The 15,251-nt window shown below is 45.8% G+C and overlaps 1 protein-coding gene across 1 annotated transcript; it reads right to left on the reverse strand.

The window, feature by feature from the left end:
- Window positions 1-7,250: 7,250 nt before the first annotated feature.
- Window positions 7,251-7,813, reverse strand: LOC149352398 (uncharacterized). Its single transcript, XM_089575693.1, has 2 exons — window positions 7,581-7,813; window positions 7,251-7,485 (listed from the first exon to the last, which is right to left on the reverse strand). Exons 1-2 carry the CDS (start codon window positions 7,769-7,771, stop codon window positions 7,251-7,253), a joined length of 426 nt encoding a protein of 141 aa, XP_089431819.1. The 5' UTR covers window positions 7,772-7,813.
- Between the last annotated feature and the right edge of the window lie 7,438 nt (window positions 7,814-15,251).

Here is a 15,251-nt window from a genome sequence, read left to right on the forward strand (position 1 = left end):
TCAAGGTTTCGTTTTTCATTTTTGGATCAGAATTCGACATAAGGTATTTATTTATTTATTTATTTATTTTTTATTTACAGATACTGAAATCCACAAGGGATTTTAGCAGGGTGGGAATAAAACGCAAACGTAATCAAATGCAAGACAACAGGCAAAGTACACTGCCAGGTACAACAAACGCCATAACAATCGCCATTTAAACACAATGCACTAACCAGCAAAATATGAACAATCAAAATTTTTTTTTTTTTTTTTGGGGGGGGGGGGGGCGTTGTCAGCAGAGACTGGCAGCTAACAAAGAAAGGGAGGGTTGAGTTACTGCAGTATTATTTAAGTTATTCCAGTCAGTTACAGTCCTGGGAAAAAAAGAATATTTAAAACAATTATTTCTTATTGCCATAATTTTTTTCTTGCTGATAATACGAAGCTTTTGAGAGAAAATTTATGAGCGTTTCGCCTTCTCATGTTGTCATCATGGTAGGCAGTGTGTCACTGCCAAGAAAACATATTTTGAATTCCACTAAATTGCGCTGCGTCCTCACTACCAGCGAAAGGCAGAACTGAAAACAATTATTAATATATATTTGCGTGCCAGAGCGGATGAAAGGCGACCGACGGCACCCCTCCCTCCCCAACAATCACCTTTAAAATAAGTTGCCTGTAAATCTCTCTACTATGGCGGCTCCCACAGCCAACGCATAGCTACCTTCAGGACGTTGAACCTCACATGTCATACCCCACTGCGCCCTACCGTACCACTAGAGCCAATTCTGCATATCTCGCCATGGTAGAAGAAACAGAAGTCGATGAAATTAGCACTCCTGAAGGCTTCATTAACTTCTGTAGAGTGCACATTCTGCAGAATCTGTTTTATGTGAAGTAGAAGTTGAATGCTTAGTATTGCTTCTGGGATCTGCGCAACTACAAACATGTCAATTTATCAAGTAGAGTTGGAGTGAAGTTGTCTTGGTGCAAGATAATTATTTGCTGTTAACTCTCTGACGTGAGGCAGAGGAAACACTGCGGTTGCACATTAAATCCCTTGCTGCTAGCTTGTAGAGGGATCCATATATGTGTACTACGTACAGGTCGTTCTGGTATCTATAGTTCTCTGCCAGTGTTTCAGTACGCGAAAACTATCCTGTAGTCGAAAAGAGCATGTCTTTCCTTTGAAATGTTTTCAATTGAGCTCGATCCTCTAGGTCTTGCACATTGCTTCAACAAGGCGGAGCTTGAACGGTGTAAGGCGACTTCAAGGTGATCGCTTCAGGGTTAACCTACTCGGAATGAACTGGTCTAACACGATTTATTTTCACAAGAAGGATGCTACGAATGCATGAGCTTAGCTAGCCGAAATATTCCTCCATCCTGCTCCGTCGTGTTTGTTGCAGACCGTCACCAAGGGAGAATTTGCTGGTCCGTTTTAGCCGAAATGAACGTGATAACCTTCAAATAGCACTAGATTACGGAGAAATTGGAATTTGAAATTTTTAGATTTAAACTTTTTTCACAGGTGGTTACAAAAGAAAGCAATATACAGAAGGAGGTGCCAGAGTCAATGACTCTATCGGGACCTCTCGCTGCTTGTAAATAAGCATTTACTACGACAACAAGTAACATCGCATTACAGTCATATGTAAGGGAACAGAAAAAAGTAACAAATTGGCAGAGTATCGCGTAAATAGAAGAAACCTGTGCACTTAGAAGTCCTAATAAATCTAAGCCAGGAAACTTCATAAAAACGCAAAGAACACATGCAATACACTAAAAGAAACATGCAGTACACTCAAAGAAATCCGCAGAGCAGTAGTAAAACATGTTGGCACTGACTGCAGGCATCTTTATTTCCGTGAATGTATGCCCATCCTTTTTGAGACCACCGGACAGACAGGGACACACCGTGTTATATATATTTCACAGCAGGTTGCTATAAAAACTAGCTTGGGCACCAATATTGAAATGCCCCAGACTCGACCAGAACACGCAAGTCGCATTTAATTTGCGAGTGTTCTATGTGCATTCCTGCGCAGAAACACGTTGTGCAGCGATAGAGAGACAGAAGTTGTTTTGTTCTTCGGTTCTATCTTCTTTCACCTCATAATTTCCTGGTAAAACCTAATAAAAAGAAGCGTTACGGTCATTTGGCCGCAGAAATCGGTGCATAATTGTCTCCAAGGACAGTATTCAGAATTTATCACATAACTAAGCCTCCAAATTTTCGCTAATGGCTTTTTAAATCAAGCAGCCGACCACTTTTCTGCAGTTATACCTGTAAAAAGAATCCCCGAATTCAGTTTCGCATGTTAAGGCTGCGCATAGCAAGAAGGGCAAAGGTCTGCGACGAGAGACGTCACCGAGAAAGCACAGCGCGGCAGATATGTGGGTCATGCGAGAGGCGATGGGGGGGGGGGGGGGGGGGGGCAACCTTCATGGCACCGGTGTGTGCTATGACCGAAGGTTGCGTTACGAAAATTCACTGTGTCTACAAAGGTGTGAGCAGTGAGCAAACAATACGCGAGAAAAAAATATAAAGGAAAAGCTAACGCGATTTGCCCCGTTCGCTCAGGCGTTCGGGCTGTTGTAGCATGCACTCATTGGTTCGCTTATGCATGCAGCTCTAATCTCGATGTGGAAGACACGGCAGCGCAGAAACATACATCCTTGCCCGCATGGATTCATGTCAAGAGCAACAGACATCGGGCACGATCGAGAGATGCAGGCTGGCGTAGGCGTGTATATATGGGCATTCGCAGCGCACAATTCGCAACTCTTTTACCTTTTTCACGTCAAGCAAACGCGGGTCATGAATCAGAAAGACAGCGTACGGGCCGCCATGATTTTGTAGCATTTGACAATCCCGGACCTCCTACTAGGAGGCAGTTACGCTGCAGGAGTGAAAAGTGTGCAACTCGTCCCACTTCTTCAGTGAAGCAAGTACTGTGCGGACTTCACTGCCGTAACCGGGTTCAGCGCAAGGCATATAACTGAGGTAAGAAACCACGTGTATCATTGTAATTGTTTCGAAAACCGGCGACAAGAGCGCTGCCTTCGATTCGGCCCAGATAATAACGCTGGATAGTGTGATCTCCTAAGAAATTTGTAATACGAGAGTGCATGTTTTTAAAGCTTTCAAGAAACTTTCATAAATGAATCCCTGGTCTGATATTTCAGTTTTAGTGCGTAATTATTCTTGTTTCAATGAATACGCTTTGCTATTACAGCATCTTACATGTTTGCGAGAAAAAAAGGCTGCTTAAGGTTGAGCAGCTACTAATAGTAAATATCATATTTGCCCGACAGCAACACAACTTAGAGTATGAAAACATTGTTTGGCATGCTTGCAAGTTAAATCCAGAATGCATGCTTCTAAAACTTCTATTACCTAGCGAAAATTGGCATTGCAGCATTAGAGGTTATAATAACTGAAAAGTTATTAATTTTTGCGAACTGTTACATCGCAAAGAGGAGGATATTTTTCTGTAAGTGATAGCACTATTAGAACAAGAACAGGTAATTTGTGTTGTATGAATATAATTAAAACAAATGATTGCAGTACATAAAAATTTTTGTTATTTTTAAATGCGAAATATAAATTCGCAAATCTAACATACGCTTCCTTTCTGTCATAGTATAGACGGCAGCACTCCAGTTAGATACATGTCGTATGGTCTGCGCGAAGTGCCTAGGCATGGTCTACGCGAAGTAGTATACGCCGTAGTCAACGTAGGCTGATGGAGCACCCCTCTCACGCAACAGTCTCTAAACTTACGGATATGTTTTCCAGCAGAGCTCTTTTTGTCTACTGTGGGAAGCTAGCATACGACATAGTGGGCTCCGCAGTGGTGTAGTGAAGACATGTTGTAAATAGATTCTTGTTAGCGATATCTGCTTTGTAACAACTCGTGGCCTCTGTCATTTTCTTGAAACCTTTGTCAAAATCTGGCAGGCGATCTCGATCTGCTTTTTGGCCGAGAATACGAGACACAGCCAGATGTTACTACCGCTGAAGAGCATTTCAAGCTCATTTCTGGTGGAGGCATTCGCGGAAAAGGAGCACGGCTACTATTTGTGCGGTCATCGTCATCATCATCAGCCTGACTACGCCCACTGCAAGGCAAAGGCCTCTTCCATGTCTCTCCAATTAACCCTCTCTTTGCCAGGTGCAGCCAACGTATTCCCGCAAACTTCTTGATCTCGTCCGCCCACCTAACTTCCTGCCGCCCCCTTGCTACGTTTGCCTTCTTTGTGTGGTAACAAGACAATTAAGACCAGACGAAACTTATTTTTAAAGAATGAATATCAGTTCATTTTCAGAAAGTATGGTGGAGACGAGGTAAAAAGATGCATTGCGCAGCTTTTTACACCGTGTACATGTAGCTTACAAAAATAACTGAAATGTTTTGAAAGCTGTTTTTGGCCCGCTTTATTAGGTAAGCGATACAGCGAAGGTTCACCGTAATTATTCTTTTCAAGAGACCGTGGGCACAACATCACGCGCGAACTAAAGGGCAGGCGTTTGATGCCTTTATCGGTGTCACACAGCGATCCATATATTGGTCAAATGTTTAGGGGAATCCCCCAAGGTGGAGTAAATTTGTAATAAGGGAGTAATTACTCATTGGCATCCACCCAAGCGCAGCCATACGGCTACAAAGGAAAGCTATACAGCTTTCTCAGAAACTTCGTAGTTTAAGAAAAATTCGTCCTGGTCCGGGGTTCGAACCCGGGACCACCGCTACACCGGAGCAGTCGCTCTACCAACTGAGCTAACAGGGACGGCAAGCTTATGGTAGGGCGAGAGCGAATTGATCAATGACTCGAAGTGGGAACAGTGTTGGTCAAATGTTTAGGTGGAGTAAATTTGTAATAAGGGAGTAATTACTCATTGGCATCCACCCAAGCGCAGCCATACGGCTACAAAGGAAAGCTATACAGCTTTCTCAGAAACTTCGTAGTTAAAGAAAAATTCGTCCTGGTCCGGGGTTCGAACCCGGGACCACCGCTACACCGGAGCAGTCGCTCTACCAACTGAGCTAACAGGGACGGCAAGCTTATGGTAGGGCGAGAGCGAATTGAGCGAGCAATTCGCTCTCGCCCTACCATAAGCTTGCCGTCCCTGTTAGCTCAGTTGGTAGAGCGACTGCTCCGGTGTAGCGGTGGTCCCGGGTTCGAACCCCGGACCAGGACGAATTTTTCTTTAACTACGAAGTTTCTGAGAAAGCTGTATAGCTTTCCTCTGTAGCCGTATGGCTGCGCTTGGGTGGATGCCAATGAGTAATTACTCCCTTATTAGCGATCCATATAGTTGAGCCTCCTTTGCTGGAATCTGCTAGCAGGGCTTCGGCGGTGCCCGTCTCGGTGCCTTCTACCACTTCTCTAATATGTTTGCGTCTAGGACGGTGTCCGTCTCGGTGTCTTCTATCACTTCTCTCATATGTTGGCGCCTAGGATTTTTCTAGGAATCAAACGAGCATCTCAGCAAAATTGCGTCTAGGATCAAACTAGGACCTTAGAAGGATATTGCTTCAATTAAGCCAGTACAGGCATGCGCTGCGAAAGTTCTAAACCCACGTGTAATGTATTTCTCGACTTAATCACTCAATGAATGCGCCCTTAATAGTACCGTGACTTTCGTCGATCGTCGAGGGGCGCCAGAAATTGTGAAGGATAGTATTATGCTGGAGGCTGGCTGGTTGAATGCTGGCCACATATCACCAAGAGCATGCAAGAACATCGCGCATGAAAGCGTGGAGGGCTTACCATTGGTGAGAGTGAGCAGGAGACGATCCGGCAGGGGCAGCATGGTCAGCGTGACTGGAGGCAGTTTCTTGCACTAGACTTTTTTTGGCTTCTCTCGCGGACATGAAAAGGCTGGTCTCATCTAAACATTATTCAACCGGCGTCGAAGATGTCTTTAAGATGGCATAGTACACCTGTCTAAGCCTATCTGAAGAAGCTCAAGTTTTAAGTTAAATGAAGTTCGCTCAAGATCATGCTGCGTAATATACGCCGCTCTAATTTTTTTGACCAGAGCTTCCCTGCACCTAAGTGGACCTCCAGGTAACCGCCGCTGAATTCAGGGACTACGGCAACACTTCCTTGTGAGCTTCATAAGTACGTCTACCTGTGTATGAAATGTAATAAGTAGCCTAGAGGCAATGATTCAAGTTAAAATACAAAGTTTTGCCATTTATTTCAGTGATAGGCACGTCGGCGCGTAACGCCTCGCTAGGGAGCCCGAGACATTTGTGGTCCTGATATAAATGGCCTGCCACTGCGGCCACTGTGCGTGGTGAGAATCACTGGAGCCATAACACACCATTACGACAGCTGTTTTTGTCCCTTGCTGCCCCGTGCATCGCACCCACGAAATAAACTCAGTGCGTAACGCGAGATTCAACACAGCTCTTTGTGACGGTGATTACAATATTGGTTATTCGTTGTTATTTGTATTTTTAGGCACAATGCGCGTGACTTCACTTGGCTGACACTCGTGGCGTTACTGTGTTCGGACAAGTCAGCGTGGCGCGTTGCCATGGTACATTCTAGTGTTGTTAGGCGCCATGGCATTGCATGCTGACCAGTCATCTTTGCGTCTCTACGCCAACGCCGCATAACCGAGAAAAGTGCCCTTAACTGTTTCCTGTCCGCGGGGAAAATGGTGGTTTTCAGGTCATATCATTAATATATTTTTTTCTTTAACAAAACTTGCTTGGTACAGGAGTGTATGGTACCGAATTGTAGAGGAGGAAATTCTCTTCACATTGTTATTAGTCACAGTAAACATGTTTATTGAGTAAGGGATGAAAAAAAAATTATCAGAAAGAAAATTGTAGTTGCAAAGAAAAAACACACAAAAACATCAAAGTTTCGGCACAAAAATAAAACATAAAAAAATTTCAAAATATAAATTTTTTACAACAGGGATAGATGCAACATTGGAAGAAATTTTAGTTTGCTGCGAACAGTATTAGCTGGGCTAGAAAAGGAAACAGTAGTCCTAGTGACTATCGTGCCACCGCGCGAAACAGTTCCTTGTTGTCGTGAAGCAGAGGTTGGCCGCACATGTCTCACAGAAAACATTTGTTTTTTGTTCCACCTTTTTTTATTCGTAGCACAATTTGCAGTTCCGGCACTTTGAATTTTCTGCGGCTTGTGCTGCAGCCCCTGAGGTGATTCACGAGGCGGAAACAGAGGGCGAACATTGGGGTCCTCAGGATGTGGCCTATCAAATCCGAGGAGTTGCTCGATCAATTCAAGTCTGAACGCGAACTGATCAAATATTGATATCCTCGACAATTCTGGCGCTTCGGGATGCTCCTGGCGATGCGCGTCAAAAAGTATGAAGCTGTTGACCGCGCCGCCGAGCGCCGTGCGACACTCCGGCGCGCAACGCCGAGGTCGACCCCTGGCTGTCTTCGAGCCGAAAACACGACTCTCTGCGCTGCCGGCGGCAAGTAATCCCGCCCGAAAGACGTTGACACCCTGCAGATAAGAGTTATGACCTTCAGAACACTATGATCTTTTCCGATAAGCGCGCAGCAAAAGCGGAACATTTCGGGGGAGAAAGCGAAACTTACCGAGGCATGGCTGTTGACGTTCCGGGTCGGTCTGACGCAGTTTCGCTGTCGGTGCTGAAGTCTGAAGAGCTGAAGTCGTCTTCTGAATCCTCACTGCTGCTGTTCTCGTCCAAAAACGAACTCTCAGGAGCATCAATTTCTGTGGAAACGCGCGGTTTCGGCGCAGCAGCAGCGCGCGACGTCGACGCCATGGTGGAAACAAGGAGCGCCGGTCAGCTGACTCCGGAGGGGCTTCAAAAATCACCGCCTGGCGAAAAAAGTCAAACCAAAAGCGAAACTGAAAGAAGAGTCCCTTTATTTCACACTGGATGAAGCTAGTTGTCCAGGAACGCTTTAAAAAGCGGGAAAATACGAACTTGAAACCATCGATAGCGGGCTATCGATGGGAATAGGCGCGGACAGGAAAGAGTTAACAGCTGTCGCTGTTAAATGGGGTAAAAATTTTGCAGTGAGAGCTGCATCTGCGACGTCTCCCGAAAAGCATGCGAAAGTCTGGCCGCGATCACTTGAGCGCCTACAGCCCCTGCACCGAGCCTCACCCTTCGTGCAACCTTTGTCGTTGTCGATTAGGATGCGCGGTCGTAAGACGCCGACAAACGCTTCAAATTGCCTCTGAAACGCCTCACATTGGTGGTAGGTGAGAGCCCTCAAGCATCAGCGTGTTGCGCACTGACATAACGGGCAAAGGACTTTGTCCACAAACGCACTGCCCGAAAACAACCCCAAGTCGGTGCCTACACATTACATAGTTTAAGCCATGGTGCATAATGCGGGAAACTCGAGAAATAGCAGTGCCGCCTATCAGCGCTGGTGACGCGCCATACTCGATCCGCAGCATAGCTAGAGGCACGAGCGTCCTCACTCTCCCGAAACCACAGAGAGTGCGAGTCTGAGTAGGTGTGATAGTCGCAAAAAAACAAGCGATAGCATTCTTACGGTGCGTGTACACTTGGACAGTAGCGTGAAGGAAGAGATTAAGGAAGAGGTGAAAGGTGTGGCTATTTCAAATATTGACAACGTTTGCCCTAAAACACTCGCTGAATTTCACCATTTGCGCAAAACCTGTTGACGTACAATTTGTTAACTCTTTAGCACTAGAAGCCCCACCGTGAAGAAAAAATGTTTGGCGTCATTACTGCCGTTGCATTGTAAGCAATGAAACGTGTCCAGACCAACTACGTTTTACTGCCATCTAGAACACTGAAACACGCATATCAATGCTCATTGCATTGCACGTTTTACGCGTAAAACGCAAAATGAGCGCACATATGCGTATGTACCTATAACAAAAAAGAAATGGAGGAAGAAGTATACATGCTTTTTTGGAATTTAAACCAATATATTGATATCGTTAGGCGCATATTCTCGACACCAGAAAGGTACAAGGGGCTCCTCGTCGCACTGAGTGCCTCCTTACCCAAGGAGCGGCTGAGGACGGTTCTAAAATTAGATAGCTCTTTTCAACGTTCCGTTGAGTTAAGGAGGGTTCCTCATTTGAGGTAAGGGAACCTTGTAAGCTAAGGAGCGTTCTGGAATTTGGCCCGTAGTGTAGTGTGCACGTCTCACCTGCCATGGTTGCTACACGGAAGATCCACCTGCCACCTGCCACGGTTGGCAGATAGAAAAGTGGAGAGAGGGGATTATCTCTCTCCACTAGTAGAGAAGATAAGCTGGAAGGTAGCTGTCACTGGAAGAACCCCCCAAAATTATTGTAAGATTGATGATGACTAATAAGATATAGTATATGCAAGAATAATATGTGATAAAATGATGAGTTTCAAAGCATGATCATTGAGTTAGACAAGCAAAGCAAAACGGTAGGTCTTAAAGTTAACATGCAGAAGACCAAAGTAAAGTTCAGCAGTCTCGCAAGAAAACCGCAGTTCACAATTGGTAGCGAGGTGCTTTAAGTGGTAAGGGAATATATGTACTTAAGGCAGTTAGTGGCTGCTGATCCGAATCATGAGAGGGAAATAACTAGAAGAATAAGAATGGGGTGGAGTGCTTATGGCAGGCTATCTCAGATCATGAATGACAGTTTACTAATATCTCTCAAGAGAAAAGCTTATAACAGCTGTATCTTACCGGTACTCACCAACGGGGGCAGAAACGTCGCGGTTAGCGAAAAGGGTTCAGCTTAAGTTAAGGACAACGCAGCGAGCTATAGAAAGAAAAATGTTCGGCGCAACGTTAAGAGACCGCAAGGGGGCAGAGTGGGTGAGGGAACAAACGCTAATTAATGACATCCTGGTCGAAATCAAGAGGAAGAAATGGACTTGGACAGGGCGCGTAATGCGAAGGCACGGATAACCGCTGGTCCGTAAGAGTAAAGGAGTGGATTCCAGTAGAAGGCAAGCGTAACCGGGGGCGCCAGAAAGTTAGGTGGGCGGATGAGATTAAGAAGTTTGCGGAGATATGGTGGCTTCAGCTGGCAAAGGACAGGGTTTATTGGAGAGACATGGGAGAGGCCTTTGTCCTGCAGTGGGCGTAGTCAGGCTGGTGATGATGATGATGATATAAAAGAATATGACGAGAAGGTCTCCGTCCTTTCCACTTTCATGAAGAGGAGGGAGAGTGAAAGTGGGAGAGAGAATGCGAAGACATGGTGGCAGGCGAGGGGTAGGGGAGAGTGTAGCGGGGACTGGATCAGGCCACCAGCTCGCATGGTCTCAACCCGTCACCGGCAGCGGCTGCTTCGTCCGGTGGGAACAGTAATGATAACGGATAACAGTAATATAACGAACTGCATTGACTGTCTCCACCTTTTGATCAATTTGGCTGAGGTTTAGTTTTCCTGTGCATGACAGTGACGCTGCTGTCGGCGCGAGTAACAAACAGACGGAGCAACTCATTAAAATCTCTGCAGACACTCAGTTAATTGATCACTGTGCATAAAGCTTTATAGTTCGCGTCGAAACACAAGCCGTCTTATTCATTAGCATTGATGTAAGTAGAAACTCGACAGAAGGCTCGTTTTGATTCACATGTTATTCGCAGTTTGTTCCTTCACATCGGGTGTAAGACGGCAGTTATGCTTTCCTTCATCTCTCACCCATTTTCAGTCCATGCGTTCAGCGAAATCGGATGAACGCAGATGTTCTTAGCGTTCGCACGGGACATTGGTGTAATTTCCGTGGTTTCCAGCGGAGTGTAACTATAGTTTCTGGATATATGTCCGCAGTATTCTTGTCGTACCTTGCTTCGAGCCTCTCCACCTGCAAGACTCGGGCGTCGCCTTAAACAGCAACTGAAGGTGTTTTACAAGTCGACGATATTAAAGGGGTCGAATGTGTGAAACATGCATGCAAGCCATTTAAAGTATTTTTGTGCTGGCATTTGAAATGGTGCCGTAATAGCGCATTAAAACCGCGACAGCTTTCAGGCTTCTCCGCAGCGCACAGGGCCGGCTGAGGGTGCCTATGACGACGCCGTCACGGTGTCGAAACATTTACAACGCAGAAACGCTTGCTCTGAAGCAGAAAAACAACGACATCCGACGACGCACAGGAGAGGGTGGACGTAGGCATCGGACATTTCAAATCTCACCATCCGGGACGTCATCACCGAGCTTCTCTGCATTCCTTAAGTGTTGTGAGAAGAAGCCTCGGCGTTAATCGTCGATTACGTTACCATTTTAAATGACAGCGCAAAGAAACTTGGCATGCTTTACAACCCCCCTTACAGATTTGAATCCAGAAATACCGTGGATTTCTCAATAATTGGTCTACTGCCCTTTAAGGAAGATGAACACAGAAAACGGGAGACACACATCACGTACAGCGTCTTCTTGTCGATACGACTGAATCAGAAGGCATTCAATGCAGCCGCCAGACTCATGCAACTGTCGAAAAAGTAGCTCTACACCAAGCGATGTTTTTCCCATCGAAGGATCACTGCAGGATTTTCGCCCCATAGCTTGGCACATTCTCTACTAGCCTTTGCAATGGGGCGCAGTTTACTGCTGTGGTGGAATTAAATATAGGCTTTGCGATATTATAGCCAATTAAAACGGCATTCTGAACGAGACACAGTAGAAGAGAAAACAGACACAATTCCTGTTTAGCGCGCTGCTCTAATTTTCGGTCATCTACCAAGTGGCCCGGTTATTTCATTTCTTACGTCACAGCTCCTAAGACTTCGTCTATGGCGTTGGCTGTACGCCGCTGCTGGCGCGCCTCACATGACTGATTACCCTTGCTAGACGAGTTGTTTGATGCAACACAGCTTCCTAAGTGCAAAAGTAGCAGACCCTTTTTTAGGTCATTCACCTTTCGTACTTGGACACAAACCTATCTCTTTCCCTGCCGCTGATCGGTCAGTGACCGACGGCGGTGCCCTGTCACCGCTATCAATGAGCGATTTGCATGACGTGAGCTGACCTGTATTGTAGTACGAGAATTTTCTAATCATTCGAAAACAGCGTGCTGGTATTTGCTTTGCGCACTGACCGCTGTCTCACTGTGAGGCAGGAGGTCGTAGCAAAACAAGGAAAAGTTAGGTTAGAGCAAGCTGAAAGTGCTACCAGCCTTACTGTATCCTCCAGCCATGTTCAGCCATGTTATGACAAGTCACTCAAATCTTTAGGAGGCGATGAGCAGCATATGAGAAAGGAGCCGAGATCTTAGAGGATGAAGACTCCTTAAGGCCAACTGATGTATCAAAGGATACTTCTAGCCAAGTCAAGCCTTCCTCTCCACAGATATTTTTGTAAAAAAGATGTAAAACTGCGACATCTACCTTAAAACAAACCCGCTGAGAAGATAAGTCAGCCCGTTACTATGGTGGCTGTCGTGCGGAACAGTAGATTTCGATTCTCTTTTCTCTCTCTTTTTTTTTATTACGCTGCAATCCTATACTTTTGTCGTAGCAATCCCTATTCATTTTATTTAATTTACTTAGGTCCGTTATGCCTAGTGGGCCTGGCACTAATTCTTATTTTTTCTCATAATATTTGTCAACGCGCTAAGCAGCATACTACACAAATCGACATGCAGGTAGTGTACTACTTGGTTATCTTAATCTAGAAACATGTTGAGGCTGGACATCGTCGAATTAGTGGTCCACTTTGGCACGTAGACGCAAACTTTTATCCAACAGCCGTTTAGCCGGTCCTGGGCCAAGATGAGGAGAACGCGTTGCAGGGTCAGCTCATGGGAGGCAAGCCATTTGGGCTACGGTAGGGGTGAGGTGAAAGGATAGCTGAGGAACTGGAAAGCCGCGAGGCATCATGTAAGGCAGTCGTCTATATCTTCGTTTATGTGCGAATGGTTGGAGCACTGAGGTGTGGCAATGTACTGGTAGGAATAAAGTTTGACCGGCATATGAAGGAGATTGAATAGCATTCGGTGAAGAATGCGAGCTAGATCGATAGAGAAGAGGGCGACAGGTGTAGATCAGCTAGGAGTGATTTTTGGCTCCTGTTTAATTCCTGGACAGTGTGTTTATGAGCCCTGGCTGCGCCCACAACAGTGGGCTCGTTCATGGCATCCCCAGAAGCTCAGGCAAGCTGGTAAGCGAGCTCATCGCCGGGAATGCCCATGTGAACGGGGACCCACTTCAGGGTTACCGGTCGCGGGCTCAAGGCTCTCAGTGCGGCATCTAAGGCCGACCGAGTAAGGGAGGGGAGGGCTCTGTCGTGAAATGCACGGAGAGCTGCCTGCGAGTCTCTCTAGACCATATATGTGGGGGCGGGGGTAGTTAGTAGGCGACCATAGTTGCGAGCCTTTTTTACTGTACAGAGTGAGTTGCGTCAGCCAAACCTGCTATTGCAGCATCAGAAGCATGCTCGACAGAACCTCGCATTGAGCCACATGTAATGCAAAACGGCAAGCATTTAGATTTTTTTTTCTTTTTGCATCATGGCGCCTTATGCATGCAGGCGAATAAAATACAAAGGTAGCGTTTCTGAACATTCGCACTGGCTATACAAACTAGAGCCTACATCAGAAGCAGATTTTGCTAAGAAATTAAGGTTATGGTTCACAACTGAGTGTAGCCTTGCAAATCGCAGCGCCGAACTTTCTCCAGTCTGCTTTTCAAGTACTGCAGACTGTGATGCCAGAGGGCCAACCATCACTGAAAAAAAAAGTTTGCTCAAAGCAGACGAGAGGAAGGAGAGAACACAGACGAAGCGCAAACTTACAAGTACACTGAATGAAGACGGATGCCACCCGAGGAACAAAAGTACGCAAGCGCAGAGACGTCAAAACATTAAACAAGCAAAAGGAAGCAAAGTGTGCGTCATTGGTGGAAACATATCGGTCGCGATAAAATAGCAAAAAGAAGACCAGCAAACGTCATTGCCCCCCCCCCCCCCCCCCCAGAAAAAAACAACAACTAAAAACCAGTCACCGGCACTGCAGCATACAAGAACGGCCGGTATTATTTAGCAATGATAACTTCCTGCAGGAGAGTAACAGCCATGTTAATGCATCCATTGGACCCTGCCTTGCTAATCAGCAGTCTTAAGAATTTCACTGCCAAGCCTATCAGAAGCGAGCCCAGTTACCTCAATAGCACGAAACAACACACGGCATTTACGCTTAATGGAGATTACTGGACGCTGCATGCTGCCTCAACCTGCCGTTTAGAGCGGTCCGTCTCTAGTACGTAAAAAACGCCACAGCAAAGCGAAAATCTTATATACTGCGCCCAAGGTACAAGCAAGATATTTAATGGAGTGTTTGATGTCACAAACCTTTTTTCCAGCTAGGCGCCCGTTGGCCAGAGCGCACAAACTACACAGTTTACAAGGAGCAGAAAAAGCAACGCCGACGCCGAACTTGTTTGCTACCCTTTTCTCATTTTGCGACAGTTTATACACACACATAAGGACTTAGATTTGTTCATTTCTTTCTCTTGCGTTGGACAGAGACCCTTTCAACCTCAAAGCTTCTCCAAAGATGGAATGATATTCGCGGTACCAAGTTAGCTTGAACAGAAGCCTTTCGAGTATTTGTGAGCGGTAAATAGTTGCCACTCAAACTCAAAAGCAATAGCTAACACTCAAGTGATACTAAGGCCACAATTCATCGTGAACGCAAGCCAACAGAAAAAGTTTTTAGCAGCAAACAAATGTATTAAACATTTATTCATTCAGAGCACAATTCTGTATCAGAGCATAATCACATGCGTAAAGAATGGCACACTTTCAGTAACACTAGGTGCACCTCATAACTCATAACTCACTGCAACTTATGAGTTGACAGTTACTTTCACTAAGTGCCCTATTGGAATCACAGAGTAAAGTAAATTATTAATTCCACTGCTACACGCGAACGAAAGGCCAGAAATGCGGTTGTTGCGTCGCTGGAGCTCGTCTCCTCTACTGAGCTTTTCTCACGCTGTCGATTACCTGCAATGGACTAACCTTGACGACAACGCATGTTGCAGTGTCGCTTCGTGAGTGGCACAGGCTGCCCAGAAGTCCAGGAGTTTTTATACCAGCCGTTGCTGCAACCCAAAATATCTGTCGTAAAGCTTTGCGCTCTTCAGAAGAAATAATAAAGCAGCACAGGGCTGTTAGAACTCTGCTTTTTCTTTGTGCTGAAAAGTCGAGGAAGCAGACATTACGTGACTTATCATTTCGACCCACATTACCGCCCCCTTCATATCACAGGTTGAAGAGCGAAACGAGCGGAAGAAGTTCCTTCTTTCCTAGATCAGACAACA

The sequence above is a fragment of the Amblyomma mixtum genome, chromosome 3 (genome assembly GCF_055824585.1).
Source record: "Amblyomma mixtum isolate Tamu chromosome 3, ASM5582458v1, whole genome shotgun sequence".
NCBI lineage: Eukaryota > Metazoa > Arthropoda > Arachnida > Ixodida > Ixodidae > Amblyomma > Amblyomma mixtum.